This window comes from Pleurodeles waltl, chromosome 12 (assembly GCF_031143425.1).
Source record: "Pleurodeles waltl isolate 20211129_DDA chromosome 12, aPleWal1.hap1.20221129, whole genome shotgun sequence".
In the NCBI taxonomy this organism is placed as follows: Eukaryota; Metazoa; Chordata; class Amphibia; order Caudata; family Salamandridae; genus Pleurodeles; species Pleurodeles waltl.
The window spans coordinates 89,832,465-89,857,553 of record NC_090451.1 but is presented as its reverse complement, the minus strand read 5'-3'; the positions used below and the strand labels follow the sequence as shown (position 1 = coordinate 89,857,553).

General features: G+C 42.4%; 1 protein-coding gene across 1 annotated transcript in view; it reads left to right on the top strand.

The window, feature by feature from the left end:
* The window catches only part of TMPRSS9 (transmembrane serine protease 9), a 143,657-nt gene that overhangs the window by 24,333 nt on the left and 94,235 nt on the right, over positions 1 to 25,089 (top strand). Inside the window, exons 4-11 of the mRNA XM_069216322.1 lie at positions 123 to 190; positions 3,546 to 3,718; positions 11,858 to 11,899; positions 13,696 to 13,809; positions 15,521 to 15,692; positions 17,288 to 17,562; positions 18,513 to 18,649; positions 20,235 to 20,622. Coding sequence (XP_069072423.1) covers positions 123 to 190; positions 3,546 to 3,718; positions 11,858 to 11,899; positions 13,696 to 13,809; positions 15,521 to 15,692; positions 17,288 to 17,562; positions 18,513 to 18,649; positions 20,235 to 20,622 — 1,369 coding nt within the window. The remainder of the gene's footprint in view (positions 1 to 122; positions 191 to 3,545; positions 3,719 to 11,857; positions 11,900 to 13,695; positions 13,810 to 15,520; positions 15,693 to 17,287; positions 17,563 to 18,512; positions 18,650 to 20,234; positions 20,623 to 25,089) is intronic.

Genomic DNA, 25,089 nt, shown 5'->3' with positions numbered 1-25,089 from the left:
GGTCATTTTATTCCTTTAATAAACCCTCTTCTTGTATTTACTAATGGATACATACTCTATGCTGAATTAGATCACTTTGAATGTTTCTCTGCTAACCTTTTTTTTTTATTTTGCTTTTCTAGTTAAAATCCAGCTTCAGTGACACAAAACTGGAAGACAGCTATAAGAATAGCACAATCCTGGCATACAGGTGGGTAACCTAGGTTGCCGCACAGTGTTTTCTGCTCTGTAGCACACCACCCTTCCCCAAGATTGGGAAATTATTTATATAACATCCATCGGGTATGTTGTCTCGCCAACTTAAATTTTCAAATTCTATGTAGAGAGCTCAGGCCCATATTTATAATTTTTTAGCGCCACGTTTGCGTCATTTTTTTATGCAAAAGCAGCGCAAACTTTTCAAAACATAATAGAATTATGGAAGTTTGCGCCGCTTTGACGCAAATGCGGCGCTAGGAAAGTATAAATATGGGCCTCAGTTTCATAACATCTTATATGACTAATCCATACCTTGTTCAGTCTAAATGAAATCGAGCAAAGAAGAAACCTATTTGGACAGCGTTCTGCTATTTTTAATTCATTCAGAAAAGAGACCGTATGTGCACTGTAAATTTGTATTTCATAGTGTGCAGTGTCCCGTTGAAGTATATGTGAACCTTTAACAATAAACCCATTGACAAAAGCTGCAAATCAGAACAGAAACCTATTTTTATTAGTTTTTAACACAGCTCCATTGATCCTTTCTCTGGCACTTGAGTAGATTCATGGATTTTGCAAAAGCATCATCTTTGTTCACCCATGCTAATGTGTAATCATGAACAGGTCCAATCATTTTAGGAGACTGACAGGAGGACCGGGCATCAGGAAGCGCTCCATCCTCTAAGGGCACCTAACTATGCCACACAGACGATAGACTTCTCATGGGTGAACCACAGTATTGTTTCAGACTATCTCAAGCACCAAGACTCTGGAACCATCTTCCGGAACTCTAACCCTTGACACCAACTTGCTATCTTTGTGAAAAGACTGAAAATATGTGGCTTGTCAGACTGAAAGTTAATCTTCAACCTATATCTCTTTTCCTTACACAGATCAACTCACTCACAGCTGTACTGTTCTAGGTCAAACACGCCATTTCCCCTGTGGCAATACACTAAATACATGGAAGAATTCATACATGGCTTCATACTCCTAAGGCAGTAAACAATGCTGGCAGCTATCAGGTTCCCAGAAAGCTCTTCCTGATTTCATGATTGAATTGTTATGGGGTTGTATTCTGGCATGGGAAGGAAGCATTGGCTGTGACTTCCGAGGATCAGGGATATGCTCCAATAATGGTGATGCAATGACGGATGAGGCGCTGCAGAAGATTATGACTGTAGATGCATAGAAGTGATCTTTTTAATCTGTACCTCTAACCATTAGTGATCTCCTGGGTACCCTTTTATTGATCATGCCGATGGGGAATTAAAATGTACCTATATGCAGCAAGCTAATGGAAGCAGTAGTTACAAAGTACGCCAACACTGCTTTCAACAAAGTTGACGTCCATGTGAGATGTTTTTATTTTTGTGGCTTTATTGAAAAAAAATCATGACTTAAGCCACCTCATTGAGCTCAGAATCATTCCCTAGGCCTTTCACTGATATTCGATGCAGTTGTGATCCATTGCACAGAGCCATCGGTCACATAGCCATCCAGCAAGCAGCTGCCTTATTAGACGAGAAGACCTAGATATTCACATTATCTACTTAACTGCAGGCTGAACCTCAGATGAAACTACTCAATAGTGCACAGAAAATGAGGACAACCTGAATCTCCAGCATTGCTCAAGCGGAGTTGTACTACTGAATATCCACACCCAGAATATTGTGATTCAAGGATATCTAGTACAGAATATTGAGGGACAAAATATGAAAAGATAACTGCATCTACCAAAGTATGGATTTACTCTTCCTAACTCCACATCCATGTATGTTGAAGATGCTTATGGCACCAATGTACATATATGTCAGGTTAGGTAAAGAAAAACCATTGGGCCACTCACTGCTCTGATGTTTTCAATCACTTCAAACCAGCATCACCAGCACATTTAGTTAGACTTTGTGATCAGACTTTTGGGTACCAAATAACTCAGAAATGTCCTTTCCCATCATTCAGTATATGTATTGTTTTATTTCATGTCAATTTGAGAATGTAGGGCTCTCCACTTAAAGCCATAGTGCACCGGGAAAAAATAGCACACAAAAAGCCAACTTTGGGAATCCTAATTCAGCTCCCTGAAGATGCCTCCAAAGACATTGCATTGGTTTTAGATGCACCTCTACTGACAAACACGTTTTTGATGCAGTTCTTGCCATAACAGAACAATATTCTTTTGTAGTACAAAGAGCATGGTTTTAAAAATGTATTCTGGTCCTATAATCAAAAAAGTGCAGAATTAAAAATCAACGGGAGGGGTAAAAAAGCTGGTGTTAATGTACACTCAGACAAACAGCATTTTAACTTGGTGTGGCTACGTTTAGTGCTCTGCTAATATAGCAACTGTGTCCATGCTAGGCCATCACTACAGAAGAATTGCTGGTTATGTCTTGGCAGTGCATTTACTTTAGTCTATGCCAGTGGTCTCCAAACCTTTTAATGCCGCACCCCCAGTTGAAAAATAAAAATCATTGGGCCCCCCCTCAGAACTTTTCACATTTATTTTATAAAGATGTCAATGTTTAAATATGTGTAGATCTATTTAAACATTGCAGTTAAGTACTGTTTCCTTTTTTTAAATGCAATAACATGCTTCTGCTTAAAACAAAGGCCTGTTATCTGTATAATGCTTCTTTTGGTCAGAGTCTGGTGCCCCCCCTGGGATCACTTGAGGCGCCCCCCATGCGGGCCAACCCCCCAGTTTGAAGACCTCTGGTCTATGCTGTATATGAAACTCGACAATTATAATTTTGTGGGATTTTGTGTTTGTTGAAGACACTGGTCTGGTGGCCCAGTGGACTAATACATCCACTGCAGGGATCTGTGGTTGACCTCATGGTCACAGGCTTAAATCCTGGTGGTCCACTCAGCCTCTCGCCCCTCCAGGATCAATAAAATGAATATCACTGGGTTGAGTAACAAAGGACAATCTGTTATTCTGCATCAAGATGTCTGCCTGATTGCGTATTCTCTGTACAAATGCATGTTATTTTGTGTTATATTATGTTATGTGTGCTTGTGTGGCACAGCAATGCCAGTTAAACCACCTGAAGGTGTGTTCAGTGGGAACAGAGGGTATGATATATTTCTTCAAAAAGATATGTCTGCAGTCTTTAAAACTATTGCAGTTGCTTTACTCCACCAGGGGTAAAGTTTCAGAGGCAGGGACCAAGTGAAACAAAAAGTTGTCCCCTTCTGGTTAGATATGTGCCTCATTAGGCTGTTGGATGAGTGCTGTGAATGACCTAGAGTCCAGGGATTTATTTTAGTGCAGTGATTAGTGGTAGTTGTACCCTTATTGCATGGTATGTGCATTAACTTTGCCTAATATTTGTCTGTTTCAGAAATGGGAACTACAGCGTAATCTTCACATGTAGTCTTGCATTTCGGCAGACATTCTTGTCTGTAAGCACCAGTTTGATTGAGGGCACCCTCATCCAGGGCCTGAGCACGCAGCTGGATCACCATACGATCCCCGTGACCTCGCATGGCTACATCACATCCGCGACCATTGTTGGTAAGTTGCATCCATCTATCATTAATCTACTGTAGAGAAAGATAGACCTCAGGTCCTCATAAAAGAACAAAACTATCCAGAAAGCACACCAACAGCAGGAATCTCATCACAATTGGTTTGAAGCCAGTAATACTTTTGTTAATGTAGAAAACAAGTAGAAAGGTTAGTTGATTAGGGGCTAGGAGATGCAGAACAAATCTGACAACTGTGATGATTAGGTGTACTTTTCAGATGTAAAATAGTCCCTTACGCATACTATTTGAGGCACTTCCTACAGGGCGGAATGATACATTGAACATCCAGTCCTCTGGGTGGAGAAAAAAGCCCAATCTAGATATATATTAAACGATTTGTAACAAAGGCCATGCAGACAACTGCACTGTCAAGCAATACATAAAAAGCAGCAAAGGATGAACCTCACTAAACACTGAGGCAATGGAACATGTATGGTTGGTCTGTGCGCTGGTGATTTGGTTTGGAATAATTGAAACGAGCTCGAAAGACTGAGCTATGATGGCAACAGTTGAATATCAATTATAACTCTTTTCATCTGACTACCACAAATTAAGTTTAGTAACATTGTGCATGGGTTTAGCACCCGACCTTCGAACTGAATTGACTACTGGCAGATGGACAGTATTGCTTTCAGAGGCCCTCCAGTAACAACCCCGGTTAGGAAAACGTTAAGAAAATGCTGACAACAAGGTGTCTTGAAGTGCGTGGGACGGTACAAAAGTAGTTTTAATTAATAAAGTAGCAAATCTTCAAGCTGGTTGCAGTCTTTCACATGTTGGTATGCAACTCTGCAATGCTCCTGTGTAGAAGGGACTTGGAACATCTTGTGAATTAAGAGGGAATTAAGTGGGTGATCCCTGGTCCAGTGCTGAAGATCCAGATGTGGTGCACTAACTTGAACAAAGTTTATTATTTATGAGGGATTGTTCTAGCAGAAGTAGTAATTCCCTGCAACACTGAAAAGGTGGTGAACTTCTGTCCAGATTTACCCCATATGTGTGAGACATGCACACACACTTTGAATGGTAAGAGACCACATGTATTATATACTGGAAGGACCAGTGATATGTGATATCAGGCAAACGGTTACCTCTTTGTAGCATTTACTATTTCAGCTAATGAGAAACTAGCTCCCCCACAAATATTTTTAGGCTGGAAATGTAATTTATAATACCAGGTGTCAAATCACCTACATTTGGTTATTTGATAGCTCATTCCATCTGGGGATGGTTTTGTGGGGTGGGGTGACGGGAGGTGGGACCTTTCAAACAGATTAGTATGGAATATTCTCACCAGCTGTAATTTGAAATGCACCTGCATGGATGCTGTAGCAGACTTTCTGGAGGCATTACTGACTCCTGGGAGTCATTTCTTGATCACAGGCTAGTTATGGCTTTCCATGATACAGGGATCCTCACTGCGTGTGCATCTTTTCTAAACAGTTTGGTGGATTGTGTTACCTGTCAGTCTCAAAATGTTGTTTGTAGATAATAAAAGGGTTTATGGGAGTGGGATTAAATGGAATTCTCTTTTACAGTGTTTCTAGCAGGTTAAAGAACACAGTATTCATCTGTAATAACAAGTGTACCTTCCATTGATTCCATAGCAAGAAATTAGTTGGTTTTTATCAGGTCGGCCTTAAAAATAAACACAAAATAATACCATGGAACAAGCATTTTTAGGCTATGAAAGTGATACTCTCAAAACTGTTAGGGGATCCTTCCAATGCCTGGAGGCATGCTAAAGTATGTGTCTCTGCAAGATGAAAGTTACTTGTGTTGAATACCTAATGCTGCAGTGAAGTAACGATTACTGTAGCCTTACCACTTTAAATGGAGCTAAAGTTACCTGTGGTTTCTTCTTTATATGATTAGAGCACCTGCGGACAGATAGCGGGAAGCTATTGAATTAACAGAGCTTCCCCCTGCAATTCATGGCCTGGACTTTTTGTCCCTCTAACCCTTTCCCTACTCCGTTCTCTTTGTAGGATGAAACTCAACCCCTCTTTCCAGAAGTCTTTTGTCATCCCACTTTCCATTCCCTTTCAGGGAGCCTGGTTGCTCCTTCTCTGTGGTCTCCTTGTCTCCACAGCCATGGGAAATGAGAGCTGCATCAGTCAGTGGTGACATGGAAAAAGCCAGGTCTAAAGAGCCTTCGTTATTCCTTTGTTGCGCCGGCTGCATTATATTGTTCCCTTGATGATTTAGATGTCTCTTCAGCCGCGCTCAATGCTTCATAACATGATTTAAAAACATTTTTTTAAAGTATTATAAGAAACCTTAGAACAGTCGGTTCAGCAGTCATTGGGTTTGTAAAACGTTTATGCTCTTACTTAATTTATTAAAGCAGTGATTTGACATGCGCTTAATATATTTAAATGTCTTGTATTAATTAACAGGTATATGAGGGAAAAATACACTTTCTCTCCTAATTACAGTGGTGAGTCTATCTAAGCTAGACAAAATATACATTTCCTATTTTTGTATATTTTATTAGTTTTATAAAGCTTTAGTAAATAAATATCCATACATACTAACTTCAATACATATTAAAAAGAAAAAAATATAAAATGCCTTTAATTTTTATAATAAAAAGTCAATGACAATGGATGGCCAAAGTAGAACTACAACTGAGAATGTTGCACATTGATACATAAATCATTGTTCTAGTTTCAGCAAAAAATAGTTCATAAACCAACAAAGTATAATGAACTATATAATTACAATTAAAAAGAGAAAGAAAGAGTGGGGGGAAAAAGAGGGAGGTAAGTGAGATCATAGAAAATCAAAGCATCAACTAAAAAGTAACAGAAACAATATTGCACAATCTGAGATTAATTACACATAACTCATATGTGCGAGATGATAGGTTTCCAAACCCCGACCATACAATATCTCATCTTAAGTAATACATATGACAGAAAAGGACATATTCAGATGCCTGTATTTCAAGTAACTGCCTGGACAAAAGTAACTAACAGTAGAGAACTGTTTACAAATTGCTGCACTAGTCTGGAAACTCCTAATGCATATATAGCTGAATTATGCATCTCTTAAGGCAGCAGTGCAGAAAAGTTTGTTACACATCAGACTACTGTGGAGACCTCCACTTGCAATTGGTTATTTTGTAGCAAGGAACTTTTGGCAGCAAATTTTTATTTGTTGGAAATTTATGATGAATAGTCCAGTGCACACATTTTAAGAGGGCAGACAGAATTCATGAACTTGTCGGATTTGGTATTGAAACCTCCTGAAATTTCCTGAACAATTTTGCATACATTTTGCTTGAGGAAACTGATTTGCACAGAAAAAATGTCTCCTGGAGAAACATTTTCTTCTCAAACCAATCTTGTGTCATGTCTATTTTATGTGAGAAATCTATAACATGATGTGCCCTGGTGTAACAAAAGTAATACAGGTTATCATCAAAAAACATTTCATGCAACATGCTAAATTCCGGGAAATTGAAAACAAAATACCCAATTTCACATATGTATAATTAAGATAGGATTTCTGTGTTTAGATGTTTACGTCTATAACATCAACTAGAAAAAAAATTGTTGTGCAACTGTAAAAATTATTGAGCGGTTATATATGTTATATATCAGAATATCGTAGAGTAACTGAGTGTTTTTATGCCAGAATATCAAACATTTATCCTACCAAAATATTGTGAAGGGAAGTATATAAGTATACAGAGAAGATCTGTTTTTCTTAACACTCACCAACGTACGATTACTATATACAGTCCAGGTACATAACGGTAGTGTAAGTTTAGGAAATCGAGTCTTACCTTTTATACTTGCCTTCACAGTATTTTGGTGTTTCTGTGTTCTGTCTATGACATCTTTGTTGCACTGTATTAAAAGTTGGTATTAAGTAAATATATTCAGAAAGCGTCCATGCTAGACATATAAAAGCAGAAAGAATGAAAGTTGTTTTGATCAAGAGTATTTGACACATACGTTTACTAATTCTATTTTGTTTTATTGTGAATTGTGTGGAGCCTTGTGTCCTGTTTCAAAGCTGTTCAAACCCCTAGAATGTCAAGATTTAAAATGAGAACTGATGGTGGTAAGAGGTGAGGCCTATAAGGCTCACGTCTTACAAGTTACTGGATCCATCTCAGTTCTTGATGCCCCGGCCTTCGTAACTGTTTTAGAATGTTAAAATCTATGACACTTCAAACAAGGCACATGCTAGGAGTGACCTGTATGAGTAAGATTTCATACAGAAAAGATCTAATAAACGCATCACAGTGTAGGCCTCTGAACCGGAATCTTCAAGTCAGGAGTAGACAATTCAAAATTTGTTGTGGAAGAAGGGAGTGCTTAATTTGGAAGAAAATACGTGTAGGTGCACAACGTTTTCCTTAAAATCCTATAGTCGACCCTGCCAATTGTTGGGGCTATAGTATGCCAAGATTATCTACTCCTGAGTCCTCCTATGGTCTCTTTCTTATACCACCTGACACTTCCTTTCTCTTTAGCTCATGCTTGCAGATCCTTTTTAGGTAGCAGCCAATCAGACAGCACGGCTGTCTGGTTTGCTAAAGACATCTTGGGGACTTTCAGAAAGTTGACCAAGGAATGTACTCTGCCCATTGATTACCACTGGCTTTGTGGTTTGTAACTCACATTTTCTGACTTTCTATTTGCTTACTTTATTTTCTTTAGGTCATCCCTCCTGTTGCCTAAACTATGTGTACTGTATTCTTCCACAAACTCCCTTTCTGTAAACAGTCCTTTAAGTCTTGTTCTTATATTGTCAAATTTCCTATGCTTTCAGAGATCAAGGTCAAATGTCAGGTACTGTCTTCTGAGGGCGCTTGTTTACTTTTCTTTCTCCAACTTAAAAGTGAGAGGAATATGTGACAACCTTGCTGGATACCAGAGGTAGAAAAGATACTTTTTCTAGCATGCAACAACATTTAAATTAACTGTGCAGGTATTTCAGAGCATATCAGAATTAGGAACACAAATGAAGCACATTGTTGTTATTTCTGATGTGTGTTGGAAACAAATAATTATGATCAAAACAAATCATTACACTAGGTGATGCAATTTCCACACATTTTCATTTATGCACTCTACTTTGCATCACTCCACACCACTGCACTCTACTCTACACAACTCCACACCACTGCAATTTGCACCACTGACTCTACACCTCTTCATGCTACGTCTCTCTTCTGTACCCTGTACCACTCTACTCTATGTCAATGCACTCTACACTACTCCAATCTATGTCACACCAATCTACTCTGCATAACTTCATTCTATGCCACTGTACTCTATGCCAATCTGTAACACTGCACTCTACGCTACTGCACTCTATGCCAATACACTAAGCCAATGCACTTTACTCTGTAACACTCAACTCTATGCCACTGCACCATACCCCAATCCACTGTAAATCACTCTAATCTGCACCACTGTACTCTACGCCACGTTATGCCATTACACTCTGCCACTCCACGTAACTGCACTCCACTCGACTCTACTCCATGCCACTTCACTCTACGCCACTGCACTCTAAGCCAATGTACTCTGTGCCACTCTACTCTTAAACACTGCACTCTACACAACTGCACTCTGTCACTTCACTCTGTGCCACTGCACACTACTCTGCACCACTGCTTTCTATGCCATTCTACTTCACTGCACTCTGACACTCTGCACTGCCACACTGCACTCTTTACCACTGAACTTTTTTGCCACTGTACGCTGCCTTACTCTAGTCTATGCTGCTGCACTATATAGCACTATAGTATACTCTGCACCCCTCTATGCTACTCTACTCTGTACCACTCTACACCACTGCATGCTATGCCACTCAACTCTACTCTGAACTCTACTCCGCTGCACTCTGTGCCACTCAACTCTATGCCACTGCCCTCTACATCACTCAACCCTACGCCACTCCACTCTGCACCACTCTACTCTGCACCACTCCCTCTACTCTGCCACTCCCCTTTACACCCCTCCACTCAGCACTACTCCACTCTAATCTACCCCACTGCATTCCACGACACTGTTTTGTATCTCGCTGAATTCAATGGCACTGTACTCTATGTTACTATGCTCTGCAACATTCTACACCAATGTACACTACACCAGTCCACTCTGCTCTGCCACTCCAGTGTATGCCACTCTCTGTGATTCTACACTATGCCACTCCACTACACGACAGTCCCTGCCACTCCACTCTACATCACTCTACTCCACTCTTCACCATGCCTCTCTACGACACTCCTTACCACTCTCCTCTGTGCCACTAACTTTTAGCCATGCTGGTGTACAACGTGGCTAAAATAGATTAGCAAAGCCAATAGCTCTTGTATAGGCGAGACCTCTTGACTTTGCCAATGCTTGTTCATCAGGTTGCTTTATTCCTTTGTCACAGGTTTCATATGTTTCTCCTTCTCCCTTTTCTCTATCTTGCTATGTGTCAAAGTTTAATGAGGAAAAATAAGTTGCAATCCCCAAAAATGAGTAATGTTGACCACCATCCGCAAACATTTATGTAAAATAAACACTGGATGCAGGTGGAAGATTCATTGAGTTTGGAATCTCAGCACTGTTCGTGTTAAGCGAAGTTCAACTGGACTCTACGAATACCAGCCAGTTACTGCCCAGTTCCAAAGCCCCGGATACCCAAGTGCCCTGTCTTTGAACATTAAGAAAACCCCAGTGCATCAGGACATCGTACAAACTCTAGACTTGCAAAATATACATGCTGATGACATAATATACGATTGTATGAGCTCAGGGACCCCACCACGTACTGTGGGCTGCTTTTCCACAACCAGCAACTCTACACCCTGATTCTTTTCCTGTGACAAACTCCACTTGTCAAAATCTAGAAAAACAAGGTCAACTGTTTGGTAATGCTCGGTGAGTCAGGTTATCCAGCGTTCCATAAGCAAGGCTAGTGCTGGCCCAGAAATGGCCTGGGGACTCTGTCTTCGGTCCAGTGTTGTTACCCTAATTTCACCTGGCTTCTAGTAAGGGCCTACGAGGGTTGTCGTGTACTCGGGTAGTCCATGGGCCTCTCCACACTTGGGGTGCTATGTTCCCCGGCAGCGCCACACCCCACACCTCCGGAATGTGCAACAGTAATTACATTGATTGTTTTTGAAAATCCAATTTCCTTGAATACTCTTGTTCCTTGTGTGCTCTGAAATGTTTCATGCAGCACCTGGTAGATCTCCTCAACTCAAAAAGAAACTGCAACCTTTTCAGGGAAAAAGAAAGCAAACAGGTGACTCTAACCCCTCTTCAAGAGGTATGCTCATGAGAAGACGGGTATTAGGATTCAGACAATCTCTTATTTACAGGCGAATATTCAGTGCTCACCCACAAACCCCAAAATCTATGCACACTCCTAGGTATTTTATCCAAAAACTAATATTTATTTTGTGCTAGGTTCCCAAAACTAATGTAAGAAGTATTGCCATGATTGTAAACCTCAGTAAACAATGTGAATAAAAGGAGTACTAAGTGTACCCCAACCACACCTCCCTAATGGATTAGTTTAATCTTTACCTCTGTTAGAAGCGTGGCTTATTTTAGAGCAACGAGGACACGTTTTGCATCCTTCATGTGACAAAATGCCTGAATCGCAGAGAGTTATTCCTCAGTATCCCTCTAGCACGCACCCTGCCTTCACCTGCAACATGTTTTCATATGGTAGCCTATGAAGCAAGGATGGGGTACCTATGCTTTACTTATACTGAGCAATAAACAATACTTTCAGAAAGCCCAGAGAAGCTGCAGGTGTCATATTTTGTCAGACCCTGTGATATGGAACTGAACAAGGCCATTTATAGTTGTAAAGCCACTGTGAATGCAAGCGGGTGCAGAGGGTGGAGATCCCTCTATGGCCTATTAATGTGAGCTAAAGAAAAATATGTGACACGTGAGCACTCACAAGAGCTGAAAATATGTTAATCTTGAACAGGACTGTCCTTTAGGCCGGAAGTGCACACTCAGTACACAAACTGTAGTCATGTGAACATGCAAGAAGGCCTATGCATACACATTGTATAAAAGCTATACCACACACATTTTGTGAATATTTGGCAACTCTCATTTAAACTTTGATTTTACTTTTTTCGTTGTAGATTCGAGTAGCCTCTCTGTTTTTCCGATGGCCCTGAAGCTTGGTAAGTTGCTTTTGCACCCCATAAACTACATGGAACACAATAGGCATTTTCTGAGGTTTCACCCCTAAGTGCTGAATTTAATCTATGTTACCTGAATCCTGTGTGTTAGGCGCACACCTTATGACTCCATTCTGTGTTTCTGGCAAGAGGCCTATAAACTAGGGCTGAGCTTTGAAATCTGGTATCTTCGTATTGTGCTTGGGGGTACTCAGAGTAGGGGGGTCATTTCTTCATGATTTGTGAACACAAACTGCTTGGATAGATACCATTGGATTCAAGGCAGGATTTTTTGGTGCATCAAAGGCTGACCACAGGGAGTCGTATCTATGCTTGATTTTCAAGATGCCCATTGAATACGTAAATAAGTAAAATTATCCAGTGTGGAGATCCGTAGAATCACAGCTAAGTCCGGCAGCACCGAGGTCCACTAGTGACCCAACTCTTGGTATACAATGGAAGCTCATGGCGCAGGCCTTGGACTCAAGACGCTTTTGGCATATAACAGACTTAAATGTGTGCTTCCCATTTCTGTAGAGGGCAGGCGGAGTTGGGGGGGGGGGGGGGGGCGTCTCATATTTTTAAAATCCATATCTGCAAGGAGTATTAATTTCTGCACTTGATGCTATTAAAAAGTGCCAGAAAGCATTTTCAAAATGCACTTCTTTTCGGTGGAGACATTGATGCCTGTGCTCGCTGGGCTATGAGAAGAATGTATTCTATGCTCAGTTTAGTAGTAGTACTTTCCCTGATAAAATCTATTCCTGAGCAGGTTATCAAGTCTCTAGAGACTTCATGGGTTTGCGTGGCCAGCAACATCCAAGGAAGTTCTCGAGTGTTGTCATTATTCAAAGGTTCATAGCTCTTGGAATATTCAGTGTTCCACTGGGGCCCAGGTTTCATCTTAGATAAGGTCTTAACTTAGCAAAATTGTAAATATGCATACTGCAGGTAGATGTTTGCAATAAATGTACTTCTGGCCAGTGCTTGATTTGTGAAAGGAAATAATAAAAAAATAATAAGTGCAACCGGCCAGAGTTTTTTGTGAGTGCCCCACCAGTTCTGACGAATGCACGGTTGGTTGCCAGATACCCCAGACAACATAGTCGTGATTGCAACTCCTGCCTCGTTTGTCCAGGGCACTCTCTTAGTTAGTTTTACCCCTGCTTCCCCACCTTGGTCACCGTCCTGGCTTTTTTTCCCTCCTCCTTTCTCCAGTTCTCTCGCTCGTTCTAAGTACAAGTTTGGTAATCAATTAAGTCTTGGTTCCTAGAAATAACTGCAGTTGCCCACCACTGGCAACAGCCGGCACAAATTAAGCACCTTAGCTGCATGAAAGATCAATTCAGTTACTTGTGCTCCAGGAGCCTCCTGTGCTTGAAATTTGCATTTCTGTATGTTTTAAACAATACATTCATTTGATTGCTGGAGTAGTGTGAGTGTGGCCCACTCTAGAGAATGAGTTAAAGTTTGGTAAAGAAAATAACAAGGTCATTGATTCCTAAAGTAGGTCCAGAAGGTTAATGCCAGATTTTCCAGATATCTACCTATGATATGTTTATGCACAATGAATCTAAGTTGAACTAATTTCCCTAGTCAGTGGTTATCCTGAATCTGCAATGATCTAGATTTCTTGGCCGTCTTTGGACCCTTGAATTAGTGCCTGTGGCCAGGAGAGCATCCACTCTAATATTATGCAGGCCCTGAAAGGTGGACACTGCAGCTAGGCGGCACAGGAGTTTACGTGCATCCGACTGTACAGGAATGATTGTAATAATTGATTTCCATTTGTATACCAGGAGGTTGCCCTGCAGAGGTGTACACTTGTCAAAACAGCCAATGTGTCCGAAAACAGAACCCAGAATGCGATGGCTCGAAGGACTGCGCCGACGGCTCAGATGAGGTGGACTGCAGTAAGTATTTTGAAAATACCAGGCCACAACTCTGATGAAATGATAAAAAAAGTGTGTATAAGTGCAACTGTTCTGAGGGGCTAAGTTCAAGCACTTCTGTCTTCTGCCACATTAAACCAACACACAAACTGATACTTGTGAATATTTTCAAGAGCACAGACAAAGTTTTATTCTTATATGAGGTGTAATGGCCATGAAGCGAAGCGTTTCTTATTTGAGAGTTGAATTACCTAACGAAGGACACAGGCTCAATCTGGCTGTCTTCGGTCGAATGAAATGTAAAATACACATCACTCTATTTGAATAGTTCATCTTATGGGTAGGTGGCGCTCAGGGACAGGTAAATGCTAACAACTCTCACAAGACTTGATTTCTTCTTGAAAGTCAGGCTGCATTGTAAACATGGTGTCTATGCAAAAACAAATAGCTACCCCATAATTAATGGAACCGGGGAAAAAACTATAGAATGACAGGGCATGTTTCTGGCATATTTTGGAATTTACATGTAACTCTTTATCAGTTTACAACTGCATTGGTAAGTCATACATACTTAGGAACAAACATTGCCAAAGCCAATAGGTCCAATTGACTTTGCCAATGGTTTTTAGCGGTGCTGTGCAGCAGGGCTAACCAAAGAAAAAAGAAGCGTTTGACTCAGCTGCCGGCATCATTTTCTGTCTGTCCTAGTCAGCAGCAGACACTGCACCATTTTCGCCCTAGCGCGTAAGAAGGGTGGTTATACAAAACCAAGTTATACAGAAGAGGCAGCTTTGAGTAATCATGAGCCTATACAAATCAGCCCTGAAGTCGCTCAACAGGTGTCAAATACGGAAGAGTATCAAACCCTATTGCAAGGCAGGACTATTACTTGTTAATAGTTGGGGTCCTTTAGTAAACCTTTCATTTATGCTGCACTAAACCATATAGTCTAACATAGGCCATAAGGGCTGGATCCATGCCAGATTTCAGTATATATAACTAAAAAAGACTGCAAACCATGGTTCTAAATTAAATACCTTACATAGTCTGTTGCGGGTATGAAAGTACGGCCTGGATCCGTCAACCTGAGACCAGCTTTGAACACTCCGGGTATAGGTGTAAGCTGTTAATACCAATAGTGAAGCTCCCCTTTACAAGGTTCCCTCCTGGCGAGGCCAATCTTAACTATAACTGCAATGGATAGTGACAAAGGAAGGTGTCCGTGTCCCTAAGGAACACTGGCTCTGAGAAGGATGCTCTCCGCAGTAGCATTCTCTCCTCTGTGAATATACGGCAACATCTAACTGGGATCAATCAATCAGGAATTTGTAAAGCACACTACTTACCCGTGAGGGTCTGAAGGCGCTGAGGAGTGGTGAAGGGGGAAGGGGCTGCTACTGCTCGAACAGCCAGGTCTTCAGAAGTTTCCTGAAGGTAAGGAGGTCTTCGGTCTGGCGCAGGTGGGTGGGAAGAGTGTTCCACGTTTTGGTGGCGAGGAGCGAGAATGATCTATCCTGAGGCAATACAGCTTTGGAGGTTCCTACAAATGAACCAATACTAGCTCAGGTGATAATAAGAACAACAGGTAGTAAGAGATGGCTTAGAGGATAACTGGTGGGTTCTAGCCTGGTAAGCCATCACAGACCTTCCAGAGCATTATTTGTGTTATCCTTTTTATTGACTTAATGTAACCTGACTCATAGTTTTGTGCTGTTCTGTTTCCCTCTTTCAGGCTGTGGCTCCCAGCCAGCCCTGCAGAAGGCCAGCAGAATTGTAGGTGGTTCCAATGCCGCCCCGGGAGAGTTTCCGTGGCAGGTCAGCCTAAGAGAGAACAACGAACATTTCTGCGGGGCAACGATCGTCAACGAGAAGTGGCTAGTGTCGGCAGCGCACTGTTTCAACGAGTAAGGACTCACTGTGATTCCATTTTTAACCGGACGCCTAGATTTAGAAATCAGAATGGGGCATAACTTCTTGCCACCAGTGCTGATGGATTACAGTGTTTAGGAACTGAACAAGGTTTGATACATTTACATTTTTGATTGCATACATCTGGTTTACTGCGGCAAAGCTTACAAACGTCAAAGCAGGTTAATCTGTAAACCATTAAAAAATATAGCTTTGATGGGAAATCTTAGCAGTTGCTGTCATTTACAGTGTGAAGGCCCAGCGCAGGCAGAGCCCGGCATAGCATGGTGCGCGGTGAGGGCCACCACTGTGGTACCCGGCGTCTGCCCCTAGGTACAACCTGCTTATCCCTAATCATAGACACAGGCATAAGATTTACTGATAACTTAACTTACAGAGATATGAATTCTCTCCCTTTGAACAAGAGGAGGCACCAATTCTTACTTTTAAGAGTTGTTAATGAATACATTGTGAATCCAAGGAGTACAGTGGCACATAGAAATTCAATTAAAAAATGCTTTAGAAAGACACAGAAAGAGTGGGAAATTGAACATAAAACAGAGCCAGAGCACGAGTCGTGGCTAAAATATTGCATAGTCCATTTTTTTCTGCAGAGCAACAAATAAATCACTACAAGGAGCCTGAAAGCATGAAATTACATAGAGAATACAATAATAGCCTTGGCATCTAATAGGACACTGAAAAAGGTCTGAACGTTTCTGTGACTTCCTAAACTCAAATCCCCAGGGTGAGACAAGGGCTTGTGTGGTGTCACAGCCTGTGATGTCACAGACCATGATTATGATGGAACACACGATGATTGTGATCTAAAAAGGACGTGTTTGTGATGCTGGAACGGTGGGTCCCTGCAGCACTTGGATTTAGAGCTGTAGAAACTATACTTTATAATGAAGATATTTTTACAATTATGTTTTCACCATATAAAAATCTGTCAACCACATTCTGACACTACAGATTCTAGCAGCACACTCCTTAACATATTGGCACTTGCTCTTTTTTGTAAAAAGATGCCAGCCTGCCAACTCAGTCTGGTACTTCTAGTCTACAATGTTCACGATTAAATATGGTGAAATCGTATAGTTATTTTTAATTTAATTTTGCAGTCAAATATTGCCCTGTAAGAACTGGGAATTTTCTTTCTCCTAGCCTACTATTTGTCAATATTTCCTGTCACCTTATGCTCTGTTTGTGGCACAAAGATATGCACATGCACACACACACACGCATGCAAGTTGTATGCTGGTTGCCCATTCTTTGCAGTCTCTGCTCCTTCATGCTGAGTAATTAAGAGGGGTTCATTTTGGACTGGCCAGCAGGCTTTTGAAATGCAGAACTTGTTGTTGAGAAAATTCATTAGAACACAAAAATTACATCAAGATACATTTCAGTTTGTGTTCACAGCAGTGAATAGTGTGGTGGTGGTTTCCTCGAAGCACACTGAGCTACTCGTACGTCGAGTTTTGATTTTGCTCGAGCTGTAGACCGTGGAACAATGCTCTTGCCTCAAAGACTTTCTGTCGGTCTTTAGCACCAATGCACCACTGTTACTTGATTTTTGTTTGTATTCCAGCTATCAGGACCCGGCAGTCTGGTCAGCCATCCTTGGAACCACTACCATGAGCGGAACAGATAGCAGTTCAGTGACAGCCATGATCACGCAGATAATCAAGCACCCGCTATACAACCCGGACTCTGCAGATTATGACGTAGCTGTCCTGGAGCTGGACTCCCCCTTGGTCTTCAACAAGTACATCCAGCCTATCTGCTTACCTTCACCCACATATGTCTTCCCTGATGGCATGTCCTGCGTCATCTCTGGATGGGGCTACATCTCAGAGGACAACCGTAAGTTTTGATCCCAACATAATTAAATGTATTTAAATTCAGTCACAAGTGCAAATGTTTTTTTGACTAAAGCCAGTTGTGATAAGTAAATCGATGACCTTCACCACTGGAGAAACACAACATTTCAGTACCAGCCACCACTTTCATCCTGTAACCCCACTTCATAAGTTCATCATCTGATATTTTTGTGAAGAAACCCAAGTGGCAATTAAACAAGGTGATATTTAAGTCAAGCTGTTCAATTTTGCATTGCTTCCCCAGGTTTTAATCCATAAAATGCTTTGTGTCACGTTTAGCCCTGTGAATCTCTCCATAGAACTTCAGTGAATAACCTCCCTAATGTTTAAGTAAATCAGTAGTCCTTTCCATAAGAGACACCTGGTGTGCATCAATTGGCGCTTCCCTAAACAAATTTTAAAAAGATAATATTTAGTACATTTTCCATCACTTTCATCATTCGCCACTTTCATTTTCCCAATGTAAAAGTTCATCAGTCGCCACCTCCATAGAAAACCCAATGTTTAAGAACATCATTCAACACACAGAGTAGCAAAACTTTCCTTGGGAAGCCAAACTTGCCTGTGCAGCAGATTTTCAAGTTCCATGGGGAGGAACACAAAGTGTACGAGCTGTGCCACATTGTAAAAGATAAAATAAATCCCTACTTTCCCTTAACCAGAGGGTTTCTGAAAGATTGACCTCTACATTACTTTGAGGTTCAGAAAGCACCTCACACTGCACTTCTTTGTATGGTCTAAGTGTAAAAATAGGAATTTGAGATTTAATTCTCAAATAAAAAATGTAGAGTTCCAAAATAAAGCTAAAAAATCTCACAGTTTTGTAAAATTCTGCAGACTGGTATACCAAGAATATTGTTTTTGTGACTCTGAGTGAAACCACTGAATCAACTCCAACACTTTATCGTATTGCTTTTCTTTCTCTTCCATCAGCGATAAAACCAGAGAATTTGCAGCACGCAAGTGTGACGTTATTGAACCAAACACTCTGCAACGAGCTCTACCGCCATGCCATTACCAACCAGATGGTGTGTGCCGGGTACCTGAATGGAAAGGTTGATTCTTGTCAGGTGAGAAGAAGAGGAGCTTTACCTTATTATATCTGTGTGTCTTTGTGGAACATGTTCACTAGCACACAGACTAACCAATGCAGATGGAAAACAAAACTAATTTGGACCATCCCCCTTAAAATCTCTGTACTCTCATCTTCCCTTGTCTTCATGTTAACTTGTCTTCATGCTATACCTAGGCACTGATTCATGCAGACGAAGGCGCATATCACGCAAAGCACTGCCCACAGAGCAGATGCAAGTTTGCATCTGCCGTGGGGTATTGCGCAATGCCTGTAATAGAGCGCACTGTCCATTTTGGAGCCTGGAGCACCATGTTAAAGGTGCACTATAGTGTAAACAGGTCCCTGCAACCTATCTACAGTACATCTACACATTTCCTGTGCCTTCTCCGGTAGCATCATCATACCTTCGGTATTACATTTTTGTTTCAGATTCTCTATTACATAGTGACAGAGTCTCCTTTACTCTCTCCTGTACTATTGATTTTCTCTACTTGATTTGATTGTGTCATTTCCCCTACCTTCTCCTTTCTTCATCCTTCCATTCTCCATAGCTTTTTCTTCCCTTTCATTGGCGTTTCTCTCACTTTTATCTTTGTTTCATTTTGCCCTTTTCTCCATCAGACCTCATCCCTTGCCTTAATACTTCTTTACACCCACATGTCTCTCTCACTTATCTACATCATATACCACGATTTCCCCCTTACATGCGAGCACCACCTGCCGTGCATTCATCGTACCACACTCCCTTCGCCTCGCTGGATCTTTTCCCTTAAATTTATCTTACTCTTCCCTTTACTTGCTATGTTCTCCATTACCTATCATGTAACTTCTTTCTTACTTTCACTATCCCATCTCTCTTATCTTCATCGTACAGTTGTCTCTCGTAACCCAAGCACACCTTCCTTAATTTCATCATACCTCTACCTTTTCTCAATACCTTTGTCCTATCATACTAATTAGCTGAATTATTTTCTTGCCTTTACCCGACTTGTAATATTGTCCTTACCAAATATTACCTTGTATGTTCGTATTTTATTCTTCCTACTCATTGATTTTAACATCTCACTTCCTTCTCACCACCATCTTCCTTACTTTAATCACCCACTTTTTCCTTACGCTCATCACACATTCTCATTAACTTGATGTTGGGCTCATTAATACATTCGCAGTTATTTAAGTCTCTTAAAGGGAAGATTGTTGTAGTTAAAAAATAGCTTTTCAGTTTGTGCCAGGTCAGAGGGATATCTTTTATAGCAGAGTAAATGCTCCACACAATCTTATGTTATTCAATACATTATGTTATGTTTCAATTTTTATGTAATGTTTTGTTATATTGTTTGGCATGGTATTCATTTGCCTTTTTGGATCAAATTTGAAGCACAACAATGGCATCTCTGATGAAAGAAGGAGAAAGCATGTCCAAAAAAAAGACTTTAAGCATGGCCTTTGAGAAAGATTTACAAACCCTTTTTTAATGAGCTAGGGTACTTCAAAGCATAACTAATAAACCCTTAGCTATGCGGATCACTGGTAGTAGGTCATAACCAAGCTTACTCCTTTCTATCTGTCTGTTTCTTCAGGGGGATTCAGGTGGGCCATTGGCTTGTGAGGCCTCCCCGGGCAAGTTTTTCCTGGCTGGAATTGTGAGCTGGGGTGTTGGGTGTGCCGAAGCCCGTAGACCAGGAGTATATACCCGGGTGACCCGTGTCAGAAATTGGATCCTGGATACTATTGCTTCGACACTTCCAACAGTGCACGTATCAACTGCACAGACTACACCCGCTCCCGTGAGCAGTAAAGGAACAACCGCCATAAAGAACCCGAACACTACCAGCCATCCGGCATGGATACCCTCCACGACCAAAAACAAACCTCATCAAAGTACATTACCAGCTGTTCAGGAGTCGAAACCTCACTTATGGCCTGTTCAAACAACTACCAAATCCATCAGCATGTACAAGCCTCAAGGTATTGTATCTTCTCTGTTGTGAAATATATGGCGCCTGTGCCATTTATGCCAAACATTTTGTACTATATACTTTATGAGGTTTGGGGAAGTCTCCTTTAGCCATTAACATATTTTGCTCAAGCTCCTTCAGACATTGGCTGAAGCACTTGTCCGTCTCTATTGAATTAGCACACAGAGTTTCATCCTCATCTTCCCTATTGGCTGTTTGGGTTTGTCCTCCCACCTCTTGTTGAATGCATAAGGGAATATTTTGCGTCAGTCATGAAGGCACCGGGTGGACTGAGGGGCGAGTGCTGGCAAGCGCATCTGAGAAGTAGATTCTACAGGAAATACAGCATTCCTTTTCAGATGTGTCAGTCGGCATTTTCTAAGATGTACACAAACAGGTATTGGCAAAGCTAAACTCTTTGAGATATGCATATGTTGCGCATGTGCCTGATCCACATTCCATCGTAATTTCAAACCTGGCTTTTTCAAAGCTTGTCTTTCATGTTACTGGGCTGTGATCAATTAAGGAATGAGATGAAATTTGATATGTCTCTGCAACTCATGTACCTGCTCATGACCCAAAGCCATATTGTATTTTTCTTCTTCATATATTATGATTGTATTGCACAGTGTTGTGGGGTTTGCCTAGCATGGCTTTCATCCAGTTTGCAGGCTCCATATTCCAAAATAGCAATATGACCGTGCTCAGCCTATGCTGATTATTTTAGCTCATTCTTCTTGTTGGGGCGCGCCTATTGACAAGCTTGCTGGGAGAATATGGTTTTAAGCGTTTTCATGAAATGACGATAGATGGCCCTGCACCTTTTTTTTCATGTGTGTGCATCTAGTGATATATTGGGTTGAAGACCTCTGTTGCCAAGCAACCAATCAATCAATCAATTTGTTAAGCACACTGCTCACCCGGAAGGGTCTCAAGGCGCTGGGGGGGTTCGGGAGGTGCTACTGCTCGAAGAGCCATGTCTTGAGGTACTTCCTGAAGGTCTGGAGGTCCTGTGTCAGACGTAGGTTAGCGGGGAGGGAGTTCCAGGTTTTGGCGGCAAGGTGGGAGAAGGATCTGCTGCCGGTTGTGGTATGGTGTATGTGGGGGGCGGGTGCGAGGGCGAGGTTGGCGGACGGGAGCTTGCGTGTCAGGATGTGGAAGTTAAGACGCTCGTTGAGGTAGGCCGGTCCGGCGTCGTGGAGAGCTTTGTGAGCGTGGATTAGGAGTTTGAAGACAATCCTTTCGTTGACAGGTAGCCAGTGGAGGTCTCGGAGGTGGGCAGAGATGTGTTCATAGCGAGGGAGGTTGAGGAGGAGTCATGCTGAAGTGTTCTGGTTTCGTTGGAGTTTGTTCTGGAGCTTGGCCGTTGTTCCCACGTAGAGGGCATTGCCATAGTCCAGTCTGCTGCTGGCGTGGGTGACTGTTCTTCTGGTTTCCATGGGAATCCATCTGAAGGTCTTGCGGAGCATTCGAAGGGTGTTGCAGCAAGAGGACGAGATGGCGTTAACTTGCTGGGTCATAGAGAGCGAGGAGTCCAGTATAAAGCCAAGGTTGTGTGCATGCATGGGTGGTGGGCATTGGGGCCGACCACAGAGTGGTCCCATGCTGATCTGTTGGGGCCGAAGATGATGATCTCGGTCTTCCCTGAGTTCAGCTTGAGGCAGCTTGCTTTCATCCAGTTGGCGATGGCGTGGAGTCCGGTGTGGAGGTTGTTCTTAGCGGTTGCGGGGTCCTTCGTGAGAGAGAGGATGAGCTGAGTGTCGTCTGCGTAGGAGACGATGTTGAGGCCGTGGGATCGGACGTTGTTGGCAAGCGTAGCCATGTAGACATTGAAGAGGGTGGGGCTGAGTGAGGATCCCTGGAGAATTCCGCAGATGGTTTTGGTGGCCTCAGACAGGAACGCGGGGAGGCCGATGCTTTGGGTTCTTCTAGAGAGGAAGGAGGTGAGCCAGTCCAGGGCTCTGTGGCGAATTCCAGCTTCGAAGAGGCGTGTGCGAAGGGTGTGGTGGCAGACGGTGTCAAAGGCTGTGGTAAGATCAAGGAGGATGAGGGCAACGGTTTCACCTTTGTCGAGCCTGCTTCTGATGTCGTCGGTGCAGGCGATAAGGGCGGTCTCGTTGCTGTGGTTCTTGCGGAATCCAGACTGGGAGACGTTGAGTAGCCCGTTGTCCTCCAGGAAGCGGGAAAGTTGGTTGTTGACTATCTTCTCGATGATAGCAACAGCCCCTCCGAAGAACTAGCTTGGATTTAGGTGGCACCATTTTGAAAATGTCCAATCGCCTGGTGGTTGTGCGTGGAGAAGGTTTGATTGCGCATAAGTTCCAAGTCTTGATCTATTGCCTATAAGCAGCCTTCACAACTGACTTCTCAAATGTTTTTTAATGGTGGGGTCCTACATTTCTTTGTATTTCTATCAGTTGGTACGTCTGTGGTGATGTGATAACCGTGGGAGTTCCCCTCTGTAGAGGACACTCCCCAGCTGGGTTAGGCGACAAACCTTTACGTACTGGGATAGTGTGTATAAGACTAGGATGCCTTATGAGGTGCTGGGCTGTATGAATTCCCAACCTTTGTTTTACTGAGTTGAGTGAGCTTCCCTCACCTGTTAAGGTGAAACACACCTGAGGCAGAGTAGATGAACAAAGTGGGAGTGATAAGGGCAAGGATATGCAAATGGGAGCAAACCTGGTCCCCTGAGCTATTATTTTAAGCTCTTTGTTTAGTGCGGACCTAACCACTGGGCCAATGGAGTGTATAACATAAAAATGTTATAGTCCAATAAGAGAAGTTTGAAACTAAGAGGGAGAGTGAGAGATTAAAAGATAACCAGCATAAAAAATATCAAACAATAAAGAGCCACAGACTAACAGCATACCCTGTAAATAGAAGCATTTCCAGCACCAATGGAAGAACTAGCTGGCTACGTGGTATTATATCGAAGACAAGAGAATGTTTTTTTTTAAATATTTATAGAATAAACTCTGTTTGACTACTACAGACAATATTCTCCATGCTAACAATTCCTGCATATTGCCCTGGAAGCCACACCTCTTGTGCATTCCTGTCATTTCTAGGTGTTGAGGTCTACTCTGCAGGGTTCCTCATGCTGAGGTCTAGACTCTTTGCACAGGAATTAATTACAGTCAGATTAGCAGATTATTAATGCAAACGTCAGGGGCCCGAGGGGTCATTCTCTGTAATCTGGCTGTGGTCAGAGCTGCCCAATAGGTCAAGCCAGGGCCAGTTCTATGATATTTGGGGCCGGGGCAGAAAGGCAGTGTGCTAGACCACTCTAATTTGCTTACACATTCCGGGCTGTTCAGACCCCTCCGGGGCTGCAGCCCCTCCCTCTCAGCCACCTTCAGGGACTTCTTCACAGCTCCTAAAGGGCTGAAGGTTTGAGGGTTGGTTATGACAAAAGAGGGCTAATACTGCCAGGAAGGTAAACAGCAGGGCCATAGTCATCCTGTGGTGCCTCTGTGTGTGTGTGGGGGTGGGTGGGGGGGGGAGAGATGGTTTTCTGCATATGCCTAATTGCAAGACAGACCTGCAGAATGTGTCTTTTTGCAACAGGGCCAGGCTCTCCCTCCTCTGGGATTTGCCTCGCTACACCATAGCAGCAAGGCCAGGGGAAGGGGACCTCATTCTGGGGGCCCAATTCCAAGGAGGCCCATTTCCTGCCATGGCCTGGCTGTGTTGTACTGGTGTGCAGCCCCGGGAATCTGCCCACACTGTTCATGCCTAGCGGGTCAAGCTGCCGGTTTAGCGACCCCATTCCCCACCCCCACCCCAAAAGGGATGACACCTGGCCGGTTTTATTTTTATTTTTGTAATTTTATGTTGCGTGGGCATGACTTGAAGGCCTCAGAGCGCTTAACAACACACAAGATACAGGGTTACAGCAGGTTACATTAATAGTAGTTAGACTTAGATGTTTACAACAGTGTATGTGTTCGAGAGTTACCGCAAGAGATAGTTACAACAATTGGGCAGAGGGCATGAACAGTTAAAACAAAGGCAGATCAGGACGCAGTGGAGAAAATAAATAAGTCTGGTAGATGGTGAAATAAATAGGTCTGGTCGATGGTGAATTCACCAAGATGTCTGTCGAACAGGAGGAGCTTGAGGTGCTTGTTGAACGTTGCTAGGCAGGTGGTCAGAAGAGTGAGGGAGGCGGGGAATTCCAGATTCTAGTGGAGCTGCCAGAGAAGGACTGGTTCGTGTGCCATTCTTGCCTGAAGGTGGAGGGTTCCAGGAGCAGGGATTGGGCATTTCTGGAACCCCTAGTTTTATACCGGTATGAACTGTATTTTAATTTCACGGCCGGTACAAAGATTAGGAAGATCACCTAAACCTGGTATTTCTTTTTCTCCTTTCCTTTTTTCAGTGCATACTTTAAACAGTAAACACAAGATAAACACTTTAAAATGTTTTCTACAGCTGCCCCTGACTGATAATTAAAATAAACTAAGATAAA